Source organism: Cajanus cajan, chromosome 7 (genome assembly GCF_000230855.2).
Source record: "Cajanus cajan strain Asha chromosome 7, NIPB_CcT2T_4, whole genome shotgun sequence".
NCBI lineage: Eukaryota > Viridiplantae > Streptophyta > Magnoliopsida > Fabales > Fabaceae > Cajanus > Cajanus cajan.
Genome location: NC_138523.1, coordinates 20900882 through 20928055, shown reverse-complemented (window position 1 = coordinate 20928055; position 27174 = coordinate 20900882). Strand labels below are relative to the sequence as shown.

Below are 27174 nucleotides of genomic sequence, written 5' to 3'. Positions count from 1 at the left end.
TCTTTGTGTCTGCATCCCCAAGGAATCAGAATTTCCCCAGTGGGCACCAACTACGCAATGGAAAGTTGGGACACAAGAACCTATGAGTAACTGCACATCCCCTAGACGGATCCCTGCGTTATCCAGCCCTCGGCGGCATCAAAATCAAAAACAACCGTCGAAACAGCATCGTGGACTGTGGAGACAAAATTATCACAAATCCCTGGAGAGGGCAAACTGACGCTACCAAAGTGACCAGAAGCACGGAGGTATGCATCCCTGGAGAGGGCAAACTCACGCTGCCAACGTCATCAGAAACACGGAGGCATGCAGACCCTGGAGAGGGCAAACTCACGCTACCGAGGTCGTCAGAAACACCAAGGTATGCACGAGCCTGGAGAGGCGACGACTAATACTCAGCTACCGACGTCGTCAGAAACACGGAGGTATGCAGCTGCCAACGTCGTCAGAAACACGGAGGCATGCAGACCCTGGAGAGGGCAAACTCACGCTACCGAGGTTGTCAGAAACACCGAGGTATGCACGAGCCTGGAGAGGCGACGACTAATACTCAGCTACCGACGTCGTCAGAAACACGGAGGTATGCAGCTGCCAACGTCGTCAGAAACACGGAGGCATGCAGACCCTAGAGAGGGCAAACTCACGCTACCGAGGTTGTCAGAAACACCGAGGTATGCACGAGCCTGGAGAGGCGACGACTAATACTCAGCTACCGACGTCGTCAGAAACATGGAGGTATGCAGCTGCCAACGTCGTCAGAAACACGGAGGCATGCAGACCCTGGAGAGGGCAAACTCACGCTACCGAGGTCGTCAGAAACACCGAGGTATGCACGAGCCTGGAGAGGCGACGACTAATACTCAGCTACCGACGTCGTCAGAAACACGGAGGTATGCAGCTGCCAACGTCGTCAGAAACACGGAGGCATGCAGACCCTGGAGCGGGAAAACTCACGCTACCGAGGTTGTCAGAAACACCGAGGTATGCACGAGCCTAGAGAGACGACGACTAATACTCAGCTACCGACGTCGTCAGAAACACGGAGGTATGCAGCTGCCAACGTCGTCAGAAACACGGAGGCATGCAGACCCTGGAGAGGGCAAACTCACGCTACCGAGGTTGTCAGAAACACCGAGGTATGCACGAGCCTGGAGAGGCGACGACTAATACTCACCCTGGAGAGGCTACTCAACAATTTTCCCACCTGAAGACACTACAAGTCGGAAGGATGGCCTACTCCCCGGACAATTGGGTCAACTCCTTTACTTGTCAACCGGTACACCAAAAAAGTCGTTCGACTAAGTAAAGGGGGGGCAGCTGTAGACCCCTAAAATTGTCCGGGTTGGAAATAAGACACAAAGACTCTCGAAGACCGAAGAAAAGTCAGCCGGAAGGACTCCTGGAAGACCCTAGGATGATTCTTTGTAGGTCTAGAAGTCTTAGAGTAGCTTAGAATAAGGGTGTGCGAGGATTGGAGCTCAATACACCCTCCTAGAGGTTCAGTACGGCCGTACTGAGCCATTTGAACTACAATACGGCCATAGTGAAATCAATACGGCCGTACTGAAGTTTTTGAACTTCAGTACGGCCGTACCAAATTCAATACGGCCGTACTGTAGTTCAAAAACTTCAGTACGGGCCGTACCAAACTCAATACGGTCGTACTGTAGTTCAAAAACTCAGTACGGGCCGTATTGACCCCCTAGGCCATACTGCGCCTCAATCCTATAAATAGGACGTCATTGGCTCGTCCTTCCACACTTTTTCCACACTTCTGGACCCTCGTGCTGAGTATTCTTGGGTTTTTGAGCTATTCTCTGCCCTAGAAGTCTCTCCGAGAGCCAATCCGACGAAGTTCTTGAGTCATGAGCCATTAGCTTGAGACTCGAACAAGTCGAAGGGAAATCTCTTTGATTCCCATAGTAAAAATTATCTTTAGGGAAAGGAGCGAGCGAACGTGTAGTGGGAAGGAGCGCCAAAAAGCCTCTTAAATTTCGTTTTGAATATATAAAAGCCCGCTTCGAAGGTTTCTTTCCAAATCCCTTCTTTTACCGCTTTTATTTATTGCTTTTTGATTGTTGCATTGCATGTTTAGAGTTTTCATCATGTAAATATTTTACTTATAATCGTTTCTAATAAATAGGGGTAATTTAGTAACTTTACACTATTATTTATGAAATAATCCGTCATAGGGAACCCGAAAGGGGCGTTGTGGGGTGCTAACACCTTCCTCGCACGTAACCGACTCCCTTACCCGACTCTGGTTGTAATGGCCGAAGTTGATTTGCGAAAATCAATTGCCTTATATCTTTTTCCAATGTTTTGAGTAAAACATTGGTGGCGACTCCAAGAACCCCTTCTTTTTGCGAAAACCACTAATCCATGGAGGGTCCCGCTTGGGATTAACATGGATTGGTGAGAGTCATTTAAACAAAATTGTTAGCTCGATGAGGTCTCAGTTTGAGAATAAGTCGTTCTAACAATCCATCATCTTTCAAAACTTAAAAAGAGTCCAACCATCGTCGCGAATGCCAATGTCCGTTTCGGCGGGTGGCGACACACATTATCATATCATTTCATAGTCAATTGATCTTATATCATATAATCATCATTTGTTCTTAATATAACAATTAACAATTCAACTATATCAATTAAATATTAGAAATCAATAGGATAAGGCATCACATCACTACAACTCATACATAGCTCACAATCATATCAATAGCTTACTCACATATCACAACTAGTTATTAATATTAATTAGTACAATGATTACACATGTTTGCAGTTTAAATACAATAGTTATATATTTTCTCCTCATTATTGGTCGACTTTGATCCCAACCCAAAACAACTTAACTTTTCAAAGATTCCTTAATTGTTATAGTTTTACAAAGAAAACTAAAAGAACAACACACAAATTGGAACATCTCAAAATATCACAAATTACCAAACAACACATAACATGCATAAAAGCAAAAACACATAGTATTACATTTTTCTTTCTTTATTTATTTTTATTTTAAAAAATTTAGAGGCACATAATGTCTTGTTCCCTACTATAGTTTATATATAATGTTAATTTTTTTTTTATAATTAGTTATGAAAAAATGTTAAACTCTCAAAATTTTGCATTTTAACATGTTATTCATTATTGCTTTGTCATGTTTTATGGTTAGTTTCTTTAGAAAAACTTCACTTTTCTTGTTACGTGTGCAACAAATAGGGAGAAGATACAAAAGAGAAAATTAGTCCAATTAAAGGTCAAAACAACCAAAATTGAACTAAAGTAATATAGGTAGTCATGCTTACTTGTAGCATGACTTTGCTTCACTAAAAGCATGCCTTGGTTGAAGGTTTTATACCCATGCTATTATGCACAATTGTGTTTACTAATAGCATGTTCGTGCTTCACTGCGAGCACTTCCTGGTTTGAAGGTTGCACGCCCATGTTGCGATGCATGGTTATGCTTGTTGATATGCATGATTGTTCTTGAAGGGTTGCCTTAATTTTTTACCTATAAATAAGAATGTCCATTCTACATTTTTATCATCTTCTATTTTGTCTAGTCTTTAGTGTTTTCTTTCTTTCCTTCCCTTTGTTCTTTATTGAGGTTTTGTAAGAGGTTGAAAATCAAACCTCGAAGAAGGATTCTTCCCCTTTATGGTTAATTTTTTTTCTCTTGTTATGAATTTTAGTAGGACGTTAGGTTTCTTCCCTATCATGTGTAGCTAATCTTTCTAATTAGTGTTGTGATATAATTGTCTTCAATGAACCCATTTGTTATATGAATGAATTTGTTTATGTAATTGTCATATTATTTTAGTGTTTATACTCTTATCTCAATTAATTAAAAGTGCATGATTAATCTCTTTTGGTTAATGGAACCTAAAAATAATTGGACTTTTAAAATTTACATGATTAAACTAATATTCTTTGCTTTATGCTTTATGATAACTCTCCATGATCAATTTGAGGTTTTCCATGGGAAATACTATTAACTTCCATGGGCAAAAGTTGTTCCAATTTTAGAAGTAAAATTAGTAGTAAAGAATTAGAATTCACACAATTTACATCGGGGGAAGGAGGCAATGAAATCACAATTTAGTCTCTAAATCTCAATAAAGGTTGTCTTCTACTAAAATTTTTAAATTGAAAATTTTCTATCATGTTCTCATTGTCAATTTTATTCTTTCAAACAGTTAAAAACCATGATTAAGTTTGTAATTGGTTGATCCTAGTCTTTTGAAGTTGATATTTGGATTTTGTCCATTGTACACAACAAGAAACAAGAAACACACAAAAGGGGGGTTGGATGCGTGTCTGTAAGTATTAAATTTTTTTTTTTTTGAAAATAAGCAAATATGAGTTCATTTATAATCTTTCATCCAAGATAAGTAGAGGAGAAAGGAAAGAGAAAAAAAAACTTAAATCTTTATATTGGTTCATCCAACCTAATTTACATCTAGTTACCTTCAAACTGTGAAGGTTCCACTAACTTGAAAACTTTTTTACAACAAGTATTCTTATTTGTCACTTATAACTTAAAGATGCAAACTTCCTGTTTGCAATATTCTTTAACTAGTCTCTTCAATTTTAAAAAGATGGTAACATGTTTAAAGGATAATTCTCATGTAGAGGATATGGAAAATCGAGTATAGGATATAAATGTTTTTTAGTCTCACAAATTTGGAGTATATACTTTTTTATTCCTCAAATTTAAAACTTATGTTTTTAGTCCTTATAATTTCAAAAAAAAATTGTTTTGACCCCTCAAATTTTAAAATTTGTGCTTTTAATCTCCAAAATATTAAAAAGTATTATTGTAGTTCCTTCTAATTTGTCATAATATGTGATACCCTCTACCTTGCATATCATAACACATAAATAATATGAAACTGAAATTCCTCATGTAAAATAAATGAACTTAAAATCCATACAAGTAGAGAGAATCACATTGTTAACGCAACTAGACTTAATGGAAATAACGAAATTATAAAGAAATTAAAACCAAAGCTCTCAAATTTAATAACATGAAGCAAACTCTTAAACTAGTCCTAACTACACCCTGATGTCATATGTCCTATCAGAGCAATCCAACATGAATCCTAAGTCTCATCACCAGCATCTTTAACACATGCTAATGATCACTTATAGAAAACAAGAAAAAAAAATAACAAACAAAATAAGTGAGTGAGAAATATCTCACTCTGGCTCATGGTGTAGGAATGTCACTGAATAGCCAAACACAAACAAGGCATACATATATACATAACATGGACATATTAATAATAATAAAACATTTCACTATTTCATGACATAATAATTAAATAACACTTAATAGTAAGATGCATATGCAATAGATACATACTACATATTATCATGCATGTGGCGTTAGTAAAAACATCACACATCACACTTATGAATTACCGCTAGCAATACATGTAGAGTAGCTTAGGAGTACATGTCGGGTAACACTCTCTACCCACTCTCACTAGGAGGACATACTACCAACGTTTAGTCGGGATAGTTGAGTTGCGTAAGATATATCTCATGCACAAAAGGGTGAGACTAGGGCTCCAAACCAACGTATCCTTAAGGACTAAACCCCAAGCCTTTACACAAGGGAGTCTTCTTGACGGTATATTTCATATCTTACCCTTAAAAACACTTTATACATATGATGTATGTCTAACAAACTCTATGCATAACATTTCACATGATCTCATTAATTCGCATATCACATGTCTTATTATTTCACATTATCATATCATTTCACAGTCAATTGATCTTACATCATATAATCATCATTTGATCTCAATATAACAATTAACAATTCAACTATATTAATTAAATATTAGCAATCAATGACATACAGGATCACATCAATACAACTCATACATAGCTCACAATCATATCAATAGCATACTCACATATCACACACTAGTGGAAAAAAGACTTTTAAAATCGGTTATTTTTAACTTTTAAAATCGGTTCCGTAACTGATTATTAAAGATCTGATTTTAAAAGTTAGACTTTTAAAATCAGTTAAACAACCGATTTAAAAAGTTAACCTTTAAGATCGGTTGTTTTATAACCGATCTTAAAAGTCCGGGTAGCGAAAAAAATTAAACTGGAACGGGCCATTCCAAAACTGGAATGGGCTGTTCCAGGCTGTTCAAAAGGCCTAAAAAGTTAACTTTCAGTACGGGTTGTTCTCCTTGTAGAACGGGCCGTTCCAAATTCGAAATTTACCCAAAATGAACCTACAACGAAAATAGAGACAAGAGAAGATCATGAAAAAACGAAAAAAGACACAAGAAGAGCATGAGAAGACGAAAATGAAAACGAAAATGACAACGAAATTTACCTTATTGGAGATTTTAGAAAATGAGAGCGTAGAGAGTAAAAAAAGGATGGAGGGAAAGATTAAAGAGAATGAGAATAGAGGGAAATATAAAAGATTTCTGACGATATTTTTAAAATCGGTTATTTAAGAACCAATTTTGTATACTACATACAAAATCGGTTCTGAAATAACCGATTTTAAAAATAGCACTTTTAAAATCGGTTCTTAAATAACCGATTTTAAAAGTAGCAATTTTAAAATCTTAAGATCGGTTATTTTATGACCGATCTTAAAAGTTATGTCTGATACAACTTTTAAGATCGGTTTTTCTGTAACCGACCTTAAAAGTGTTCATGTTATTTACAAAATTGCCACCGCGTCACTTTTAAGATCGGTTACCTTGTAACCGATCTTAAAACTCTGATTTTAAATCCAATTTTTGCACTAGTGACAACTAGTTATTAATATTAATTAGTCCAATGATTACACATGTTTGCAGTTTAAATATAACAATTATATAACATCACCCAACACACATCAAGATAGAATTATTATGAGATCGTCTAATCATATGTTAACACCTTGGTCATAGTTATTAAGAGATCAACATCATTAAGCATTTAAATCGATAACTTAGCTAACCTAGTAACCTTATCAATATCACACATTAAGTCTTTAGACATCGTTATCATCAAAACATCTCAAGTCGTTAACAATCAACTTAAATCACAACTTATTAACAATTAATTTCTCCCATGATTTATCTTTCCTAAACATTGATATAGGTACCTCAATCCATTCATAATATCAAATACTTAAAGGATAAAGTTATCCATCATCACCATTCATAAACTACATTACTATAACTTAATCTTCTAAGACACCGGGTGGTCCAAAAACCTTATCTAGAGCTATATATATTTTATCAAGTTGATCTTAATTTTCTTAGAAAGCTAAGACAATTATCTCTAATTTCAATATTGACCTCAAAAGCTAATTATGCCATCTACTATTTTTAAAAAATACAAAACTAATGTTTTAGTCTAAATTTGATAGTCTGACCTTTGCTTACTAATTTGATCATAACTTAAGTTATAAACCTCCTTTTAGGTAGTTCTAATGTCATTTGAAAGCTAACATCCAGTGCTACAATTCATATGAAGGTCACAAAACCCGATACTAACAGTATTGCACCCGACACAATGATTATTATGCTCGGCATGAGAGGATCGCAACTCTCAATCACACATGTGCCTGATGTGATTAAGGTCACACTTGATGCCAAATCTCGTATGGGAAGCATCAAATGACACCCAACGTGATATCATTTTGCAGGAGACTTATGAATTGTGCGAAAATTACACAATACAAACCTAAAACTCCAAACCAATCAATAAAATTCACAATTAAAGCCTAATACTAGTCCATTATATTGTCAATTACTCAAATACAACCTCAATTTCACATACTCATGCAATTAACATCAATCTTCACATTTTTTTATAAACAAGGTTTTCCTATAGGAACTATAGGCAATCCAAATTTGTGCAATTATAGGTCAAACTCAAAAATTACAATCATATACATACAATTGACATCAATTAGAACATATAAGCAGAAACATAAAAAGATATTGGAAAAATCTTTCACACACAAGACATATAATAGAGACAACAAAGAAGGGATTGGTATCAATTCCACTACCTATCATACATTCTCACATTTAGAGTGATATTTCTCATTCCCTCTTACCTTGATAAGCAAAAGAAGAAGGATGTACATTCCTAAGATAGTTTTCTTCTTGTTCCTATTCTTCGAGCTATGAACTTATAATGCATACGAGAAAATGCGTAAAATGAGATAAGCCTAAAACTAAGTAGGAAACTGTCCACTTAAAATATTAACCTCTCTTTCCTTAACCTCAACTGAAACTTACTTAACCATAATTACAAAACTCTTCCTTCACTTAATAAAATGAATACATCATTTAATTATAAAACCTTATAATATATATCCATATACATATAAAATAATTAATACAATTATTAAAACCAACTCAATTAATCATAACAAAATATAATAATTAATAATTATATATATATATATATATTAAAATACTATGAAATACATATTTTTCAAAAATATATTTAATTACATAATTAATTAAAACATTTTTTTCTAAATATTTTCTATAACAAAATATCATTAAAAAATACATATTTCTCTAATATATATTATATAAAATAGTTTCACAAATATTTATTAAAAATCTCTAAAAATATTTTATAAAATTCCTTTAATAATTTTAAAATTTTTGGAATGTTACACAATTAGTTATGATATTAATAATCAAAATAATATTTTTTTAAATTCCAAGAACCAAAAAATAAATTTCAATTTGAAGAATAAAATAATAATTTTTAAGATTTTAAAGACTAAAAATATAAGTTTTAAAATTAAAATTAATAAATATATATACATCAAATTTAAAGACTTAAAAAGCACAATTAAAGTTTTTTTTTTTTTTTTCTTTCAATTCTCCCAAATTTGCTCTCAAAAAGGGCGAAACAGTCGTTGGGGTCAGGCATTCAGGCAGGGACACATGTTAGGTTTCTTCTTAGTTCTTCCCCCATGAACCGTGACGATGATGTTTGTTGGGTTATGTTATGTTATGGAAGCTTCTAGATTCTGAGAAAATGAACAAGCCCATGTTCACCAGACTTTTTCATTCCACTCCTCTCTTGGAACGCAAATCCCGCACCTTTTTGGACTCTGTTAGTTCCCTCCAATTGCACCCGTTTGGTTCACCATGAATTGCACGCCGTTTTCTAACACCTCTTTCATTGCAGAAATGCAACCATTACTCGAGAAGGTTTAGAAGATTGCGTGCCAAACAAACACTGCTCCGTGATATCAATGCTCACGCACAATTCATGTTTCAGGTTCGTCTTATGTTGCTTCTAGTCTTTTTACTAGGGTCAACTTAATGGGTTGGCACTTGGCGAAATATGCAAAATTTTGAAAATTTGGTGGAAAAATGTACAATTTTAAAAGTTGTGTCAAATTCGTGAAATAAGGGTAGCAGAAAATGTAATTAAGCCGTTAATTTTTAAACAAATAATATTCCCAAATAATAAAATATTTTTTTATTGGGTAAATGATAATGTTCTTTAGTATAGCAGATGTAAAACAGAAACTTTAGTGATTATGGGAACCATATTTTTCATCATTAAACTGGTTAACATCACAGCAACAAAAGTCTTATCCCATTAAGTGAAGTATGCTACATGGATCCAACTATGTCATTTGACTCCGTTAAAGACCATATTTTCAAAGTGTAGATTCGAATTGGAAAAATGAACTAGTGTGTAAGATTGATGCGGTTCCCCTCCCTCCATATTCATAAGCCTTCAGTTCAGTGTTAGTTTGGTAGCAGAGGAATGAATAATGGGGTGTTTTGGGGGCTGGAGAACTCAATCAAGGTTCTTAGCAATGGCTCTAGAGGATTTTAAACTTGTGAAATTCGGCCAATTATTTAAGAGTAAATAATATATCTACTTTACAATGTCATCCAATACAATTTTTCATGAATGTTAGGTTTGTTGACTTTTAAAGTCATACCAACAACAAGAATGATTTTTGACCGGTTGACACTTTAAGTATATTAGCTGTCTATATTTATTTTAGCTTTTCATTGATTTATTTTATTCTGTTTGCATTTTTTCTCGATATTTTATTGTTCTCGTATGAAATTACCAGCTGTTATAAAACTTGGATTATCTGCATATTCCGAGTAACTTTTCCATTCCTAAATTTTTTATCGGTGCTTTATTTTGGGAACAAAACATAGATGTAGTTTGATAGATGTTAAAGTTGTTGTTCACTTGTTCTCAAGTTAGAGTTTCATCTTGGTAACCTATGCAATAGAAGTTGGCATTTAGAGTCAGTGTTGGTTTTTGAGGTGAAATCTCAATTTTGATCAGAAAACAACGCTAAAAGTACGTAAAGTACTGCATTTTATTTTTGTCCTTTGTTTTATATTATACATTTATGCTTCTGCAGTAACTATTTTTCCGTAGTGAACAGAATTTCTGGCAGACTTAATTGTACCTCTGTAACTGCTTTTGCATTTCTAGAATCTGGACTATAACTTTTTATCTCCTATTACTGGCTAACGATCTTACTGTTCTGTGATATGATTAGTTTGGTCTTTGTTCATTATGTTTGTGGTGGATTCCATTTGGGTTTCTAGTGTTGGTAATTTTGATAAAGTTTGCAATGCTATGCTCCTCCCCGATAATTTGATATTAAGAAGTCCTCAGTATGATTGATGTTTGTAGTATTTTTTTATTTTTTTTGAATATGAACTCTTTTGGTCATAGTTCTAGATGGTTCCCCTGTTTGCATTCTTCCCTGATTTTGTTGGTAGTACGATGTTGCATCTAAAATGCTTGTGCTTTCTGTTTTCTTCCATGGCTTAGAGCTGGAAAGGAGACATTGACGAGGATGATCCGTCTCCCAGTCAAGACCCCTCATGGTTTAGAAAACAATATTCTCCTAAGGGCCCTGCAAGGCATGGGAGTGGCAATCAAAGATCAAAGCACCGGTTAAAAAGTAAGGATGCTTGAAATAGTTATGCTGTAATAGTGTATGTTTAACTAGCAGTACTAGTTCTCCTGATTATAGATTGTTTGATGGAGAAATCTTCTAATTGCATCTTGTCTGGAAAAATTTCTACTTGAGTAGTGAGTAAACTAGTAGAGATCATGTAGCTGTTCTTGTTTTAATGTACATCATGATCTTTCTTAAACAAGCCACATTGTGTTTATTATTTTTGGTGCAAAGAATATTCTGGATTTTCAAGCCTCTCTTGATTAGAGTTTGTTAGATGGTTTTTTCTGGGAAATCTTCTAATTGCATCTTGTACTGCAAAAAACTTCCATGTCTGTTTGAGTACGATTGGTAGATTTAACTAGTACAAATCATGTAGTTGTTTTGGTTTTAACTTGCACATAAGCGTTCTTGAATAAGCTACATTTTGTTTATTGTTTTTAGTGCAAAGAAGATTCATGATATTATAGGTTTTGCTCTGTTTTCATATATTTCAAGGCTCTCTATTGATTGGAGTTTAGTTTGTTTCTTCTGGAAAATCCTCTAATTGCATTAACATCTTGTCTGGAAAACTTCCATGTCTGCTTGAGTAGTATTGGTGTATTTAACCAGTAGAGATCAATGATCATGTAGCTGTTTTGGTTTTAACTCGCATTTGCATCACAAACTTTTTTAAATAAGCCTCATTGTGTTTCTTATTTGTAGTGCAAAGAAGATTCAGGATATTATAGTTCTTGTTCTGCATTTATATATTTGAAACAAACTTGATGTCTTTCAGGAGACCATGAGTTTTGCAAAGATGATTTTGATATTGAAACTGTTTTTCGCTCCGCCTTTGGTGGCAACCGATCTTTCTATTGGTCCTTTATAAATGAGGAAAATCCTCAATGGAAGAGGTCCGGAGGCTTTTCTAGTCAGGGAAAATCTTGGAACCAGAGACGTCAGAGTGAAAACAAATATGGCTCATCAACCAAGTCCGAGTCAGATTGTTCATATTCAGATTCAATTTCAGAAAGATTAGCCCTTGGATTGAGTGCTTATGGCCCTCTGAAACTTGAGGAAGTGAAAAATGCGTGAGTTCTTTTTCACTTCCTCTTCAGTGTGATTTTAAACTGTTCAATGAGTTCTTTCCCACTTCCTCTGCAATGTGATTTTAAACAATTTTATGGAATCAGGTACCGGATATGTGCCTTAAAGTGGCATCCAGATCGTCATCAAGGCTCTTCTAAGGTGTTGCCAAGCTCTAACAGCTGATTAGTTCTCCCATCTTTTCTGTTCTTTCCCTTATTGAGGAATTTCTATCATACATGTAAAGGTCACTAATAATTTTAATCATTATGCATGTTGGTAGGTTATAGCAGAGGAAAAGTTCAAGCATTGCAGTTCTGCTTATCAATCTTTGTGTGATAAGCTGGCCTTGGATTAGAGAGTAGGTTTACCAATACCTTTTGTAGAAGTCTCTGTTTCTTAGCAATTAAATGCCCCAGCTAATTTATTTTGAAAGCTCTCTTTCATTATCTTTTGGTCTGTTGTAATTTTATTATATGCTTGTGGAAATTATATGTATGGTGCTTCATATCACCATTTTATCACTAGATCACTGCCATTCCTTTTCATTAATTTATTTATGTGAATATTGTAGGGGTGAAGTAAGATTTTTCTCCAACATAGTTATGCATACCGCATTTAAGAGTTTAATAAATATATATTATTAGCATCAAAGTTTTTACATGGTTAACTAATAAAAATTTATCTTAGTTATAATTTTTTGGTTTAATACATGAATTGATCCTTAAACTTATTATAATTTTTTAATTAGGTCCCTGAACTTAAAAATGTTGTACTTGGATCATTTATCCTTAATGTATTTTGTAATTAAGTCCATGTGGTTCATTTGTGGCAGTTTCAAATTTTTTACTAATTCCAGGGGCTTAACTACAAAAGTCGTAAAAGACCAAGAATCCAATTGTAATTTTCTTAGGTTAGGAACTTAATTAAATGTGGCCAAAAACTTAAAAAAAAAATTCATTACAGTGTGATTAAATAAACCCTAAAAAACATTTACCTTGTCAGCATATATATTATTCTTATTTTAACTCCTTCATTCATGCATATCTTCTATACTTTTTCATAATATGTTTTCTCCCCCATCTCTTCTCTCTATAATGGAGTAACCATATTCTTCGAAAGACTTTGATGTCCCTTGAGAACTAAAATCCGTAAGCTACAAACATTTTGGCAGTAAAGTTTTACAAATTCATTGTTGTTGGTTTTGAGTTTTCAACAAAGTCAACTAAGAAAGAGTTACATTATATTATTGGTGTTTGGTAAAATTAATTTTTAATATCATTCAAAGCCATCCCAAACACATCTTATACATGTTAGTTGGCCAATATGTTTGTAGTTGAGTTGCCCGCATTGTCCTTTTCTTTTCCTCCACAAAGGCAAGTTATTTATTATTGAGAGAAACCCGTCATTCAAGAAGAAAAAGAAGTTAGCATGGAGAAAAGTCAATTGTGGCTTAGAACAAGCCAACAAAGGGATGAATAATTTGAAAATATTGATTGCCCTTTCATGTTCAATTATTCATGTAATAGACAATTGATATAGGACGAGAAAGTGGCTTTTAATGAAATTAATCTTATTTAAGTGGGAAATATTCCTCAAAAGGAAAATGTTTTGAGATGTATAGGTGGAAGGAAGAGAAACACTGAGAGAAAAAAATTGATTGATCTAACAAATAATATAGTAAGAAAAGAAGAGATAAAAAATGGAATGTATGAGTGGAAGGTGCAGAGATGTTTGACTGGAAGGAAGAGAAAAATAAAAAGAAAAAGAGAACAAATTATATAATAAAAAAATCAGAAAAGATGAGATAACAGTAAAATAAAAACTTTAGAAAAGTAATAACCATTCCTACAGTTATAAAGTTACTTTTTCCACACAAAAAAATTAGTTATTTTAACAGGAATTCTTTTTTACTGTTTTAATCTAAAATTTTACTTTTAAAAATTAGATTTGCAATACTTGAATCAATCAACATGTGCTTATACTCCATCGTGCAATTTTTATAAGATGCAAATCAAAAATATTATTTAGTGTTTGTCATAAGAATTAATCTAAAGTGTTTTTTATATTAATTATTTTTCATAAAATATTTTTATCATAAAGTTATTTCTCTTAATTTTAAATATAGTTAGTAAAATAAGTATGATATTAATGTTAGAAATAATTTTAAAAATAATATAAAATTTAAAACAAGTTTAATATTATCAATAGATGACATGTGATATAAAAATTATTGAAGAGAGTATTATATATATTATGAGAGGTTAAAATAATATGTATTGTGTTTTATATTCAAATTTTGGTGTCGTTATTATAATTTGGATTAATAAAAAAAAATTCAATGAGACTTGGATTTTAGAGTATAGGATAAATATTTAATTTAATATAAAAATATAATAAATACACATTTGAAATACATAAATTATATTTATATTTATATTTATAATGAATAATCTAAAGATAATATAAAACTATTTTTTATTATTGTCATTTTCTTTTTTTTTTTGACTGAATATTGTCAATTTCTTAAAATATAATTTTTGTAAGCTTTTTAAATGTAAATATTGAAATTCAAAAAGATAAACAATTATGAAAACCAAGTAGTATGCGTGTAAAGATAAAATTAAGTAGTTTGAGATGATTGGAAATTTCGGTGGAACCGGTAGGTAAAATTCTTTTTTTAAAAAAGAATATTGAAAACATATAATTAAAAAATAGAGTAAACGATAATTTTTACTATTAAAATTCTATATTTTAATTTAAAAATCAAAGAAAAGACAATTAATAAACTATATTAGAATAGAATCATCTCACAGTAAAATTTGACCAAGTATACTTTCCTAGACTAAAATTATATTTAGGATATTGTCGCCATCATTTTTGTTGCTGAAACATCATTTTCTGTCCCTGTCGGAAATGGATTCTCTACTGTTGAAATTTCAACTGCGCAAATCCTCACCGTCCAAAATATTTTTTACACCACAAGTAATAAAAAGCTGCAAGCTCGTAAATTTTCAACGGTTGAAAAGGGAACCGCACGATCCTAAAGTTATACCGCAACTGTAGAGGATAACATTCCTTTTCTGTGATCACCTCTCTGCAATCAATAAGCTCCTTGTTCCGCGATCCACGAATAAAACTTCACAATGCTTCAGCTCTTAAGAACACGGGTTGTTCATCTGCGTTTGTTATTCAACTTTGGAAGCCTCGTATAAATCAAGGGCATGGATTCTTCTTCTGATCACTCTCCTGCTTCATCACTTCATTCTCCAGTGAGTTACTTTAACCATTACATTTCTTCTTCTTCTTCTTTTTTTCTTTTCATTAATTAACTTTTTAGTGAATTGGGTTGTTGAAGAATAACAATGAATACCCCCCTAGATTGTTTTAGTCATAACAAGTCTTTGGGTTCAAACTAAGGGAAATCAATCCTTATAGCTATGTTGTTTAATGTGTTCAACCTTCCATTCTCTAGTGTAGTCTGCTTTTAATCAATTTCACTTACATGTACAATTAAGTTTGATGTGTGTGTAGGATTTGAGATCCTTTTGGATGTGGTTGGTTGGAGTTTAGTTTGTGGTGGTAGGTAGATGGATAACTCTACACTTTTAAATAATATAGTTGCAACTTGCATTATGGATTGGCTTTTGATGTTATAGGAATGCCCCTTTTCTGCCGCAGATTTTCCATGGACTTAATTAGAAAGCTGTCTTCACACTATGCCAAAATCTTTAAATTGTAGATCCCTATACTCTACAAATTTCATTACCATCCATCTTTTGGGAGTAGAAATGGTACTTAGAGAATATAAGGGTTTTGGTACAGTTGTTTTTCTGAGCCAGTTGTTGAATAAGTTTGGGCACACTAAGGAAGAGAGAGAGAGGGAGAGAAAGAGAGTTAGACAATAACAGTACCAGAACTCTTAAATTTCTGAGGGTACCATACAATTTCTTCTATCCTATCTTATGAGAAAAAAAGGTATACACTCTTAGTGTAACAAAGTACCGCGTATATTAAGTTTGTTAACTTTTACAACAGCTACCTTAAAAGTCACATTGACAATAATTTTTTATTTGTCGACAATATAAATCTTCTTAAACTGGCAGATCATTATCATTAAACCCCATATCTTATAACTATTGGTCTTATTGTTGAGTTCTATTGCAATGTAGGGAGAAGTTCAAAACGTTAAGTTCTGTCAGTGGTGTGGTGGTCCAACAAAGCATGAAATACCTGAGGGAGAAGAAAGGTTGAGAGCTATATGTACAAGTTGTGGGAAGATTGCCTATCAGAATCCAAAAATGGTAAATGCCTTAAAAATCACGGGAGCTTATACATAATACAATTTAGTGCTTAAGAAGAAATGTGAGAAATTTTATTTATGCTAATTGGAAATTTTCTTGAATGTATGAATATTCTCACTGCTTAAAAGTGGAATACGAGACGTGTGTGTGATGTGCATGATGGCAGCTGTGCAAGAAGCCTATTTAACCATTTATGCAAAATAAAATTGGTTTCAGATTCAGTTGTTCTTTCATGTATAATATGTGGGAATATTTTGAGTTTTGATGGCTGATTTGAACTTCCTATTTTATTAAATAATCTTACCCTTAAATTTAAGCTATGGCCTCATTTTATCCCATCATCGCATTTAGCAATATTTCTTATTTCTTATCTAATAATACTTCTTATTTTAGTAAAGAAATTGATTACTTTGCAGTTTTCAGAAGGATGGTTTGAATTCTATTGTTTTAATTGTAAAGATGTGCAGAATGTTACAGCTTTGTGGATAACCTAACGTTCTATTCAAGTTGGTTTAGTATGATCCTCTAGACTGAAAGTGTTTGACAGTTAGTAATCATAAGTCTATCACTTATTTTAAATATTATGGCTTTTGGTGGATATTTTAGTCACATTTCTTACCGACATTGGGAGAAAAGGTTCAATATTAACTAATATAATGCATGGATTATATAAGGTGCATAAGTTGATTTTAAGTTAGATTTATTTTACTTGAATTTCCGATTTAACTTGTTTTTTTCCTTATAAAAGTATTTGACCAAGCCTGTATTTTTTTAGATAAATACTCTGAATTGTATCTGGAAAAATCGCTCTAATAACCGTTTATTATAGCACTTACTACTTTCTTCTTCTTCTTATGATGGCATGTATTTGGATGGCAAAGTAGGTAGTTGGTTGCCTCATTGAACATGATAACAAAGTGCTTCTCTGCAAGCGGAAGATTGAACCATCTTATGGCCTATGGTACAGTTGAACTTCTCTGAAATTTGTATATAAAACAAAAATACTAATAAATTTCTTTCTGTGATGAACATTGCTTCTCTTATCATTGATGAACTTTGTTAATTTCATATTTTGGGGTCAACAAGGACGCTTCCTGCTGGTTATTTGGAAATTGGAGAGTCAGCCATGGAAGGTGCTATTAGGGAAACTAGGGAGGAAGCCAATGCTGAAGTGGAAGTGATTTCTCCCTTTGCTCAATTGGATATTCCTTTAATTGGTCAAGTAAGCAAGAATTATTTATTTATGGCTTAAATATGTTTTTAGTTAATATAAAATCAGCAAATTTTGATTTTGGTCTTTGTAAAAAAAAATTCATTGTTTTCATTCTTCTAAAAAAATTTAAACATTATTTTGGTGATTTTAAGATAAGTGAGTTTTGCTTTTAGTCTCTCCGAAAAATATTTTCCATTAATTTTCATCTCTATAAAATTTGAAGTCATTGATTTTTGTCTTAGCAATCATTTTAAGGTAGTTAATAATATTTATTTTAAAAATCTATTAAAAAAAATTAGGTGTCACATAGTGACATGATATTACTAACAATTCTAGATAGCACTGGAATGATTACTTAACCTTTTAAATTTTAATAAACAAATAATTAGTTAAAAATAATCATACGCTAAAACAATAGTTATAAATTTTAGAGAGATGAAAAACGAATTTCTTTTACTAGAATCAAAATCAAAATTTGCTCATTTTTGCAAGACTAAAAATATATTTAAGTCATTAATTTATTTATTTATTTTCTTTTTTTGGTTGACCTTCTATCTGGTCATGATTATGGTATGTTTGAGGCAGACATATATAATCTTCTTAGCAAGGCTAAAGAAGCCCCACTTTTCACCTGGTCCAGAATCATCAGAATGTCAGCTTTTCTCACTCAATGAAATACCTTTCAGTTCTTTATCTTTTTCATCAATGGTGGTTACTTTAAGTTTGGTATGGTTCAGATTTTTAACCTTTTTATTTAAAGCTTTTGGGTATGTTTTTTCCTGCTTATAATGTGTCTTATGGTGTTTTCTCATGGCTGTAGTATGTTGAGGATATGAAAGCAGGAGGAAAACCAAAATTCCATTATGGTACCATTAACAAAAGGTATTTCCATTTTTAGTGTAGAATGGTTCATCTTTTTTACTTTGTATGGTTTGAGGTAAGAAAGTTCAACATTTTATTTAGTAATTGTGCTTCTATTTAGGAATAATTCTATTAGAAAGATTAACTCCATATGTCTCAACTAATTGGTGTGAGTCTATCTGCTAGTGTCATTTTGCTGTGGGATAAATGTTATAGAAAAGTTATAAATTAATCATTTACTTGTTACTCTGTTCTTTGTGTTTGTACAAGGTTTGCTTATTTTGAATACTTCTACTTGTAGCTATACCTCTGTTCACATGCTTGATTTAGTTCTGATGGTTTTTGTTAGGCCTGGTACTGGTGCTTCTGATATTCATGCCTATACATTGGATGATCATATGAAATCATGAGCCATGACATGCTGGTGAGCCCACTCCTACACTACATATATCATTAAACTAAAGAAATAATGATGTACTTCTACATTTTGGACATGTCAGTGAACATAAACATAATATTGTCTTTTGTTAGAACTTTTAAGTTTCTTTCATCATTTAAGAAATAATGATGTACTATGTACTATGGATGCCTGAAGATTGTAGGTGGAAGATATTTGTTGATACTATGGATGTCTGGAGATTGTAGGTGGAAGATATTTGTTGAGTCTTTCAGAGAGCCTGTTACAAGTATTTGGCATCAGATTCTAGAATCCAATCAATTGATTTTAAATCAGCACTACTCGCATATAAGATTATGACTTAAAACTCACCATTGTTACAAGAAAGACAGTTTGTTCTAATTAACATTTTGTTTTTTCATTCAAAGCTTTTGATGCAAGAAAGACTTTATGGTACCATCTTTAAGTTTAGAAAGACAATTGTTACAATGTTGTAATTCATTGAAACAACCCCTCCTCTTTACTTATGTTATTATATCATAACCAAATTATTGTACATTGTTAATACAAATCCTTTTGAAGAATACTCCCACTTGTGTTTCAGAACATAGGTATTATACAACTAAGAGCTTATTCTCTATATATTAGATGTCAAATATATTAGAGCTTCAAAGCTAGTTTCTTATTAGTTATTAATAAGATAATAATTACAAAGAAATCTGATTATGAAATTCAAAATATATTCAGAATCAAATCAATTTGCTTACCTGTTATCATACCAAAACTTATCAATTTATTTTTCGGTAGTAAAATCTTTTGATTTATCCATGAAAAGCTTTTCATTCAAAACTTTATATTAGAAACATATTTTGATTTCCACTTTGCAAATCATTCGTTGAACGACATCCTATTGACTTTATAGTCCACCGAAGAAAAATTTATGACAATTCCCTTTTAATCAATTACATAAATTATTTAAGATGCATAATTGATTCATAGGTTAACATTCTTCAAAAATCTATTTTCCAGCTAATCAACCAATTGGCAGGCATTTTTGTGGAGGATTACTAAAAGAATTAGGGACGATGGTTTCTGAGTCACAAATCGATATAATTTTTCATAAATAGCAGTAATCAGACAAATTAAAAAAAAAAAAAAAAAAAGACTTGGCGATTTAAACCCATCCACAAATAACGTAAAATTAAATTTCCTACTCAGGTTTCTTCTTTTAAAACTCCTACCCACAAGTTATTACCAAAAAAATTGTATCCGATACCCAATTGCAAATCAGCTCACTTTTGCAAATATCCTTCGAACAACATTAGCCTCTTAAACATTTTTAACAAAATAATAATCGGCATAAACTCGGTCAATGCTACATACTATCAAAACGATCTGAAAAAAATAAAAGACATTATTCACAGAGAAGTGGAAAATAAATATATAACAATTGAATCTTTTTTTTATATAAGCTAGTAATGTTTATATGACAAAAATCAATCCAATTTTTTATTAAGCAGAAAAAGCAAGCATCTCTTCGTAAAAACAAAATATATTATTTTTCAGTACTAAGAAAACACAAACGCCCCATAATGACACGGCGTAATCATTGATATTCGACTCTTAATTCAAAAAAAAAACAAATAAAAATTATCAATAGTTCAAATCGCTCTGTGAATTCAAATCAGAGGTAATAATACCCGCCACAATAATAATAATAATAATAATAATAATAATAATAAAATTGAACCTAAAAATTCAGATTTTGCAACGAAGAAAGAAAGAGAAAAGGAAATTAGAGAAAACCATCAGACATAGAGGATCAATGCATCACAGTAATCTCAGACGACCGTCGTGAGAAATTGTAAATCCAAACTCATCATATGGCTTTCGATCCGAAAAACGAAATTGAAAATTGATGCGAAAAAACGACGTTAAACATTGGGAACCATACAAAAAACCCAAATCGCACAACAATACAAAACTTTAATCCTTAGGGTTAGGAATTGGAATCGGAATGGAAGAGACGATGAGGCACAGAATCACCGACGGTATTTAAAGGAGAGGGATTAGGGTTAGGAGGGAAAGGGAATGGATGCATGCTGTGCGTATTGACGATTTTACCCTCACTTTTCATTTCAAGGGCCATCGTTAGTTTGGGCTGAGTTCATGGGCCTTATTTTGGCCCCGCAAGGAATACCTGTTTTTATCTCGAATCCTCCATTCAAAAGTCAAAACCCTAGTATTGCGTTCTTATATTTCATTTTTTTTCTTCTGAATTACATTTTCGGCCTCTTATTACGGACCATTTTGTATAAATTTTTTAAAAATATTATAATAAATCCTTTAAAAAATTATTTTTTTTTCAAAAAAAATAAAATAAATAAGAGTTGTTTCTTGTAAAAAAAAACAACATTAAACTATTTATTTATAAAACTAGTTTTGCCAAATATAAAAGAAAAATACTTATTTTATTAAAGCAGACACTTTTTTAAATAAAAAAAATTAATCCAAAGGTAAAGTCATCAAATTGAGTTGGAAGTCGTAGATTAATCTAACTCAAAACAAGTTTGAGCCAATTGTACCAAAAACATTAGCCCATTGTGATTATAAGAAAAAATATAGTTTCGTTCATCATGGTATTGTTGATGAGATTGACTCGTGATTTCACTTACCAAATTTATTTATATATTTTTTTTCTTAAATATTAGTTTATGTGATTATAGATTTATATTATTCACTAAATTTTGTACATATTAATTAAAAATTATAATAATTAGTATCAAATTAATATTATTTAGTAATATTTTAAGTTATTATTTTGATAATATTTGACATTAGAAGTTTGTTAAGTTAGTTGTGGTTGATACTTACATTTTTTTTGTCCTATTGTTAACATAATTGTAATTCTCATATATAAGATTATAAAAGGTTTTTTTTTTTGTCTTATTTGTTGATAATAATGTAACAAATCAACAAATTTATTTTACAATTTAGTTTGTATCATTATTTACTTTATAGGTTAATAAAATTGTATTTCTAACAATGTATCAAAAGAACTAGTATTTTAGCATATACAATACACTTGCATGTTTATTGTATATAATATGTAATTAAAATTTATAATAAATAAATTACACACACACACACACACACATATATATATATATATATATATATATATATATATATATATATATATAAATACTGTTATGTTTGAATATATAAATTATATTTAAATTTATATAAGATAGATATTTTTAAATATATAAATTATATTTTAGATTATGATAAATAATTTATATTGTAGTACATTATTTATTAACAATTTATTTAAAAATTAATATTTAATTGATAAACAATTATGGTAAATAAATGAAAACTGAATTAAATAAGAAGTTAAAATAATTTATACAAATTCTCTTATCAAAGAAAAGTCTCAAAAAAAATACTCACACAAAAAATAGTGGTTCATATTTAATATACAAGGATTGATTTAGTTTGTATTTGTTTTATGAGTTAATAACATTGCATTTGCAGTATCAAATGATTTACAACTATTTTGAAAATTTTTAAATAATATAATTATGTTGACCCAAGTAATGCAATTTATACCAATTCATTCATGATCGGGTTAAGTTGGGTTAAATTTAAAAAAAAAAATTGCATAAACCTGACAGAATCCATCTAATTGAATTTTGATCAAATTGGATAACAAATTCATCTAAACTCGACTCAACCTGTCCCACTTACACTCCTAATGGGCCGAGTCGAGCTGGATTGGCTCACGTTTTGAGCAACCCTTGGTGGGTCAATATTAGTAGCTTACTTTGACAACTCTTGATGGTAGAGGCCAAGTTAGGGGACCCACCACTAGGGCTATGACTATGAGGATACAGGAAGATTGGATCAGTGTTGAGGATGGTGGGCCCAAGCTACTCTTGAGTTTGGCTATTGTACTATCCGTACCGTTATGCCGAGCTCGAGCTCGGTATCACAGCGCAAAGTGACCTCGAACACATGCTGGGCAACGTCGGCCCGCTATCCAAATAGGTCATAACTGATCTCGGGCCCAAGGCCCAGATAAACCCTAATTCACACTAAGGTATGTGCATTACTTATACGAGACCCATACATCCACAAATACTAACTTTAGCATCGGAGTCTCTTTTGCAAGTACCACCCCCGCCTTAGAACAACAATCGTACCTAGCGAAGGAGGCTCACCGATCTTGCCAACAGATCGTCCCTACGACTGATCTCCGGTAAGAACATTTGGCGCCCACCGTGGGGCCGATCAAGACAGCTCTTATCGGCCACGTTTATGGTTTTCACCTGAAGCCATAGTAGACGAGCAGCAGACGACATAGATCGCACGACAAGCATGGACAGCGAAGCAGCATTGAGAAGACTGATCGAACAAGTCGAATAGATGCGGCAGCAGCACGCCGCCGACCTGCAAAGCATTCGTGCCAAGCATGAAACCGACCTGGCAGCGCTGCGCGCCGCGAACGAGACTGACCTAGCGGCGCTGAGTGCCGAGAATGAGCGTATTTGCGCCCAGCTTCCTCGGCGCCCTTTTGATCAACCCCCTCAATCGAGTAACCAACACGAGGAAGAGGGGCACTCGGTTTCTCAACCACCGACTGCACCTAGGGCACCGACTCCCAGGCCTGCCACACATCGGTCGCACGCACCAACGAATAGGTTGGCCCATGAAGTCAGCAATGCTCCTGGCCAGGCCCCGGGAAATCGGGCGAGCATTCGTCGCCATCCTTTTGTGGACGACATCATGGAGACGCCTCTACCTTTTGGCTGGAAGCCCCTCCACATCGACCGCTACGACGACACGACAGATCCGGACGAGCACATCGACCTGTACATTACGCAGGTAAACCTTTACACTAACGAAGATGCTATTCTGTGTAGGGTTTTTCCGACCTCGCTCAAGGGAGCCGCTCTCAATTGGTACACCCAATTACTGGCTGAGTCGATTAACAACTTCGACACTCTAGTAATGCGATTTCACGGCGTAGTATGCCACGAGTCGGCCTCACCATGTCACATTAGCCGGCTTGGCCAGTCTCAAGCAGGGCAACGACGAATCACTAAGGACGTTCATGGAGCGCTTCACCAGCATCTCGGTCAAGATTCAGAATCTGAAACCCGAGGTCTCCCTGCACGCCATGCTCATGGTGCTCAAGCCTGGACCTTTCGTGGAAAGCCTGTGTCGACGAGCTCCCCTTGACATGGATGAACTCCGTGCCCAAGTTGCATGGTACATCTTGATGGAGGAGCACTCCGCTTTCCGTGACCAGGTTCGTGGCAAAACACAGGCAAAGCCAGACCATGGTGACAAAGACAAGATGAAGGTCACCAATGACAGCCAGTTCAAGAAGGCTGCTAGGGTAAATAAAGGAGGGAGGTACGACTTTTACACCCCCTTGAGTGCGCCCCGAGTGCACATCCTGGAGGAAGCCAGCAACAACAACTTGCTCACTCTACCACCACCCGGGCACAGTCCCAATAACGTGGATAGGTCAAAGCACTACATGTACCACAGAAACCACGGTCACACCACCAAGGAATGTCGCACACTCTGAGACCGTATAGAGGAACTCGTCCAGGCGGGTCACCTCGGGCAATACATCCAGTGACAGTTATCGCAACCCGAAAATTTTTGATCTCGTGACCTATGGTTTAAACATCCTTTTGAAAGTCTCATCAATTAAGAAATGCCCGGACACCAGACTAATCCTTAATTAATGGTTTTGAAAAATGAGTTCATGGAGTCGCCAACAATATTTTACTCAAAACACTGGAAAAAGAAAAGGTTTTTAAAGATCCAATAATGGCCTTAATAACCAGAATTGGGTTTGGGGGTCGGTTACGTGTAGGGAAGGCATTAAGCACCCCTACAACGCCCTTAATCGGTACCCTATGATGAAATTACAATTAAAAATAATAATAATAGAAATATTAAATCCCCTTTTATTAATAACTATTTACATGCTTGAAATTTAAATTATACAATTGACCCTAAAATGTCTACATGATTGCTTTTATTATAACAATATTTATCAAAGATAAAAAATAAAAGAGAGAGAAGAAGATTGACTAAAATACCTCTTGAACAAGCACTATTGGATCTTCAAATATGAAGATTCAGGTGCTTTGTGGCAACCTTTCACACTACAATAAGCCTCACAAAACTCAAGAAATACAATAGGAGGGAGAGAGAGAGAAATTTTGAGCTCTAAGGAGTTTTGGACGAAATTTTGGGGTCTTTAAGAACTATGTCCGAGATTTCTATTTATAGGCATCAGATGTGGGCCGGAACAGCCCGTTTTGGATTCGGAACGCCCCGTTCCGGATTCGAACGTTAAGTATTAATTTTGCACCCTAGAACGGCCCGTTCTGAAATCAGAATGGCCCGTTCCGGGAAACCAGAACGGCCCGTTCTGAAATGAAAAGGGCCCGTTCTAGGGTACAAATTAGCACTAATATCCCTTCCCAGAACAGCCCGTTCCAAACTAGGTTTGTTAGGCCTTTTTAACCTTTTGGAACGGCCCGTTCTGGTTTAGGCCCTTTAATTGGTTTGGAACGGCCATTTCTGGTCTGGAACGGCCCGTTCCAACCTACAATGTTTAGGCCTTTTAGGAGTCCCGGAACGGCCCGTTCCAATTCAAGAATGGCCCGTTCCAGACATGGAAACGGCCCGTTCTGATTTTGGAACGGGCCGTTCTAGACCACTAAAAATAGTTAATTTGGGCTTTTGGGCCCTTTGATGTCCTATCTTGTTGTTTGTATGCCCCCTGGACGAAATTGGATGTCTACAGCTGTCCCTCTTTACTTGTCCTTTGGAATAGCTATGTTGTTTTTCCAAAGGCAAGTAAAGACGTAGACATTTCGTCCGGGTCTTCTTCTCGTCTCTGTGTTGATGGTTCTATGTTGCTTCCCTTGGACATGTGTATTTGCTCGTATCCTCACCCTTTAGAGCAATTGAGCATTGATTGCGTACTCTATTGGGTAACAAGGTTGACAAACTGTACACCTGATCTTCAGTCTTTGAGTAAAAGCTCCATTGTTTCTTTTGTGATAATGAGGTGAAAATTCGGATCTTCACTCTTGTTTTGACAATAGATACCTTCACATTGTTTCCTTCAGGTAGACAGTGTTCCCTTTATCCTCGCCCCTTGGAGCAACTAAGTGTTGGATTGTATGCTCTATCGGGTGTCAAGGATGGTGAACCAAAACATCTAGGCTTCAAGATCCATGTGAATGCCCTAAGTCGCTTGCTATGTCCGAATCTTCTCCTTTACTTCAGCAGTGTAGATGCCCCCCACACCATTTCCTTCGGGTAGATGGTGTTTACCTGTATCCTTGTCCCTAAGAGCAACTGAGTGTTGGTTTATATGCTCCGTCGGGTGATAAGGATGGTAAACCGAAACATCTAGGCTTCTGGTCTTGATGTAGATGCTTCCTACTGCTTCTACTTGTCTCATGGTAGTGTGTTTCTTTATTCGTAGCTTGTTAAAGAGGGAGTATATTCTGAGCTCAGCCTCTCCAAGCTGGACTGATATTTAGGGCTTCAACCGGCCCACTGGTGGGAGCTCGACGACAATCCCGATTTTGACTTCGAAGAACTCGACGGTACCCTCATTGTCATTCACTGATTTGAGAGGCTCGACGATGGCTCTCGATCAAGCTGTGATGGAATAACACTAAGGCCGAGAAGACCAAGAGGTGATATATTAAAGGAGGCAAGAGGAATGGGTTAGTGAGGCCACTTTTGGACCTTAGCTCCTAAGTTCTTTTTAATCATAGAATTTATTTTACTTGTATTTCCAATTTTACCCTTGTATTTTGGGGTGTTTAGGACTTAGAATTTATTTTCCCTTGTATTTCCCTTTTTACCCTTGTATTATGGGGTGCTCTAGATGATTAGGGTTTTTAATTTTGGGCTAGGGTGTTAACTAGAAGGGTGACACATTTTTTTGGTGTTCATTGGATCTATTTTTGGTGTTAGAAAGACTTAGGCCCAAGTGGAGGGCAAAGGTTGCATGGTCTTATCATGCACCTAGATATAGCCAATCTAAACCCAAAGATTCCATCCTTGGCCACCAAGTTGCATCTAGGGTTCATTTGCATTTCATTTGGAATGCATTTGCCTACTCCAAATGCAACCCTAGATGCCTCCCCTCCTATAAATACCCAACACCCCACACCTTGTAAATACTTTGGATGTATATGAATTTGAGTGAGCATTCTTATGCCTCAAGTCCCTATCCTTAGTCCCTAGCTAAATTTGGCTAGCCTACCTTCATTCTCCACCCTTGGAGAGTGATACCTAGAGTGGCCTCCACCTACCT

General features: G+C 34.2%; 2 protein-coding genes and 1 non-coding gene across 5 annotated transcripts; 2 read left to right on the top strand and 1 right to left on the bottom strand.

Annotated features, from left to right (window-relative positions):
- The first annotated feature begins 8912 nt into the window (after nt 1-8912).
- LOC109791357 (uncharacterized) lies at nt 8913-12555 on the top strand. Its single transcript, XM_020350648.3, has 6 exons — nt 8913-9123; nt 9199-9291; nt 10831-10963; nt 11739-12033; nt 12136-12190; nt 12312-12555. The coding sequence occupies exons 1-6, from the start codon at nt 9016-9018 to the stop codon at nt 12384-12386; spliced, it is 759 nt and encodes a 252-aa protein (XP_020206237.1). The 5' UTR covers nt 8913-9015; the 3' UTR covers nt 12387-12555.
- Nucleotides 12556-15084: 2529 nt separating this feature from the next.
- LOC109791355 (nudix hydrolase 23, chloroplastic) lies at nt 15085-19389 on the top strand. Of its 3 annotated transcripts, none has more exons than XM_020350646.3 (8): nt 15088-15300; nt 16201-16332; nt 17217-17293; nt 17419-17554; nt 18131-18271; nt 18366-18427; nt 18756-18830; nt 19009-19389. In XM_020350646.3, the coding sequence occupies exons 1-7, from the start codon at nt 15253-15255 to the stop codon at nt 18814-18816; spliced, it is 657 nt and encodes a 218-aa protein (XP_020206235.1). In that variant the 5' UTR covers nt 15088-15252; the 3' UTR covers nt 18817-18830; nt 19009-19389. The 3 variants fall into 3 exon arrangements, with proteins under 3 accessions (XP_082915562.1, XP_020206235.1, XP_020206234.1); XM_020350645.3 differs by having other exon boundaries at nt 15090-15300; nt 19002-19389; XM_083059436.1 differs by lacking the exon at nt 16201-16332 and having other exon boundaries at nt 15085-15300; nt 19002-19389.
- Nucleotides 19390-20606: 1217 nt separating this feature from the next.
- Nucleotides 20607-20693, bottom strand: LOC114915313 (small nucleolar RNA Z161/Z228). The gene has a single exon (XR_003803285.1). It is a non-coding gene; the product is annotated as a small nucleolar RNA Z161/Z228 (small nucleolar RNA).
- Between the last annotated feature and the right edge of the window lie 6481 nt (nt 20694-27174).

What these genes read in the sequence shown, in the direction of transcription:
- LOC109791357 (XM_020350648.3), top strand. Translation starts at nt 9,016, where the DNA reads ATGTTATGGAAGCTTCTAGATTCTGAGAAAATGAACAAGCCCATGTTC. An exon ending in CTTGAGGAAGTGAAAAATGC is followed by an intron (nt 12,034 to 12,135) that starts GTGAGTTCTTTT and finishes TTATGGAATCAG; the next exon opens with GTACCGGATATGTGCCTTAA. An exon ending in GTCATCAAGGCTCTTCTAAG is followed by an intron (nt 12,191 to 12,311) that starts GTGTTGCCAAGC and finishes GCATGTTGGTAG; the next exon opens with GTTATAGCAGAGGAAAAGTT.
- LOC109791355 (XM_020350646.3), top strand. Translation starts at nt 15,253, where the DNA reads ATGGATTCTTCTTCTGATCACTCTCCTGCTTCATCACTTCATTCTCCA. An exon ending in CTTCATCACTTCATTCTCCA is followed by an intron (nt 15,301 to 16,200) that starts GTGAGTTACTTT and finishes ATTGCAATGTAG; the next exon opens with GGAGAAGTTCAAAACGTTAA. An exon ending in TATGGTACCATTAACAAAAG is followed by an intron (nt 18,428 to 18,755) that starts GTATTTCCATTT and finishes GGTTTTTGTTAG; the next exon opens with GCCTGGTACTGGTGCTTCTG.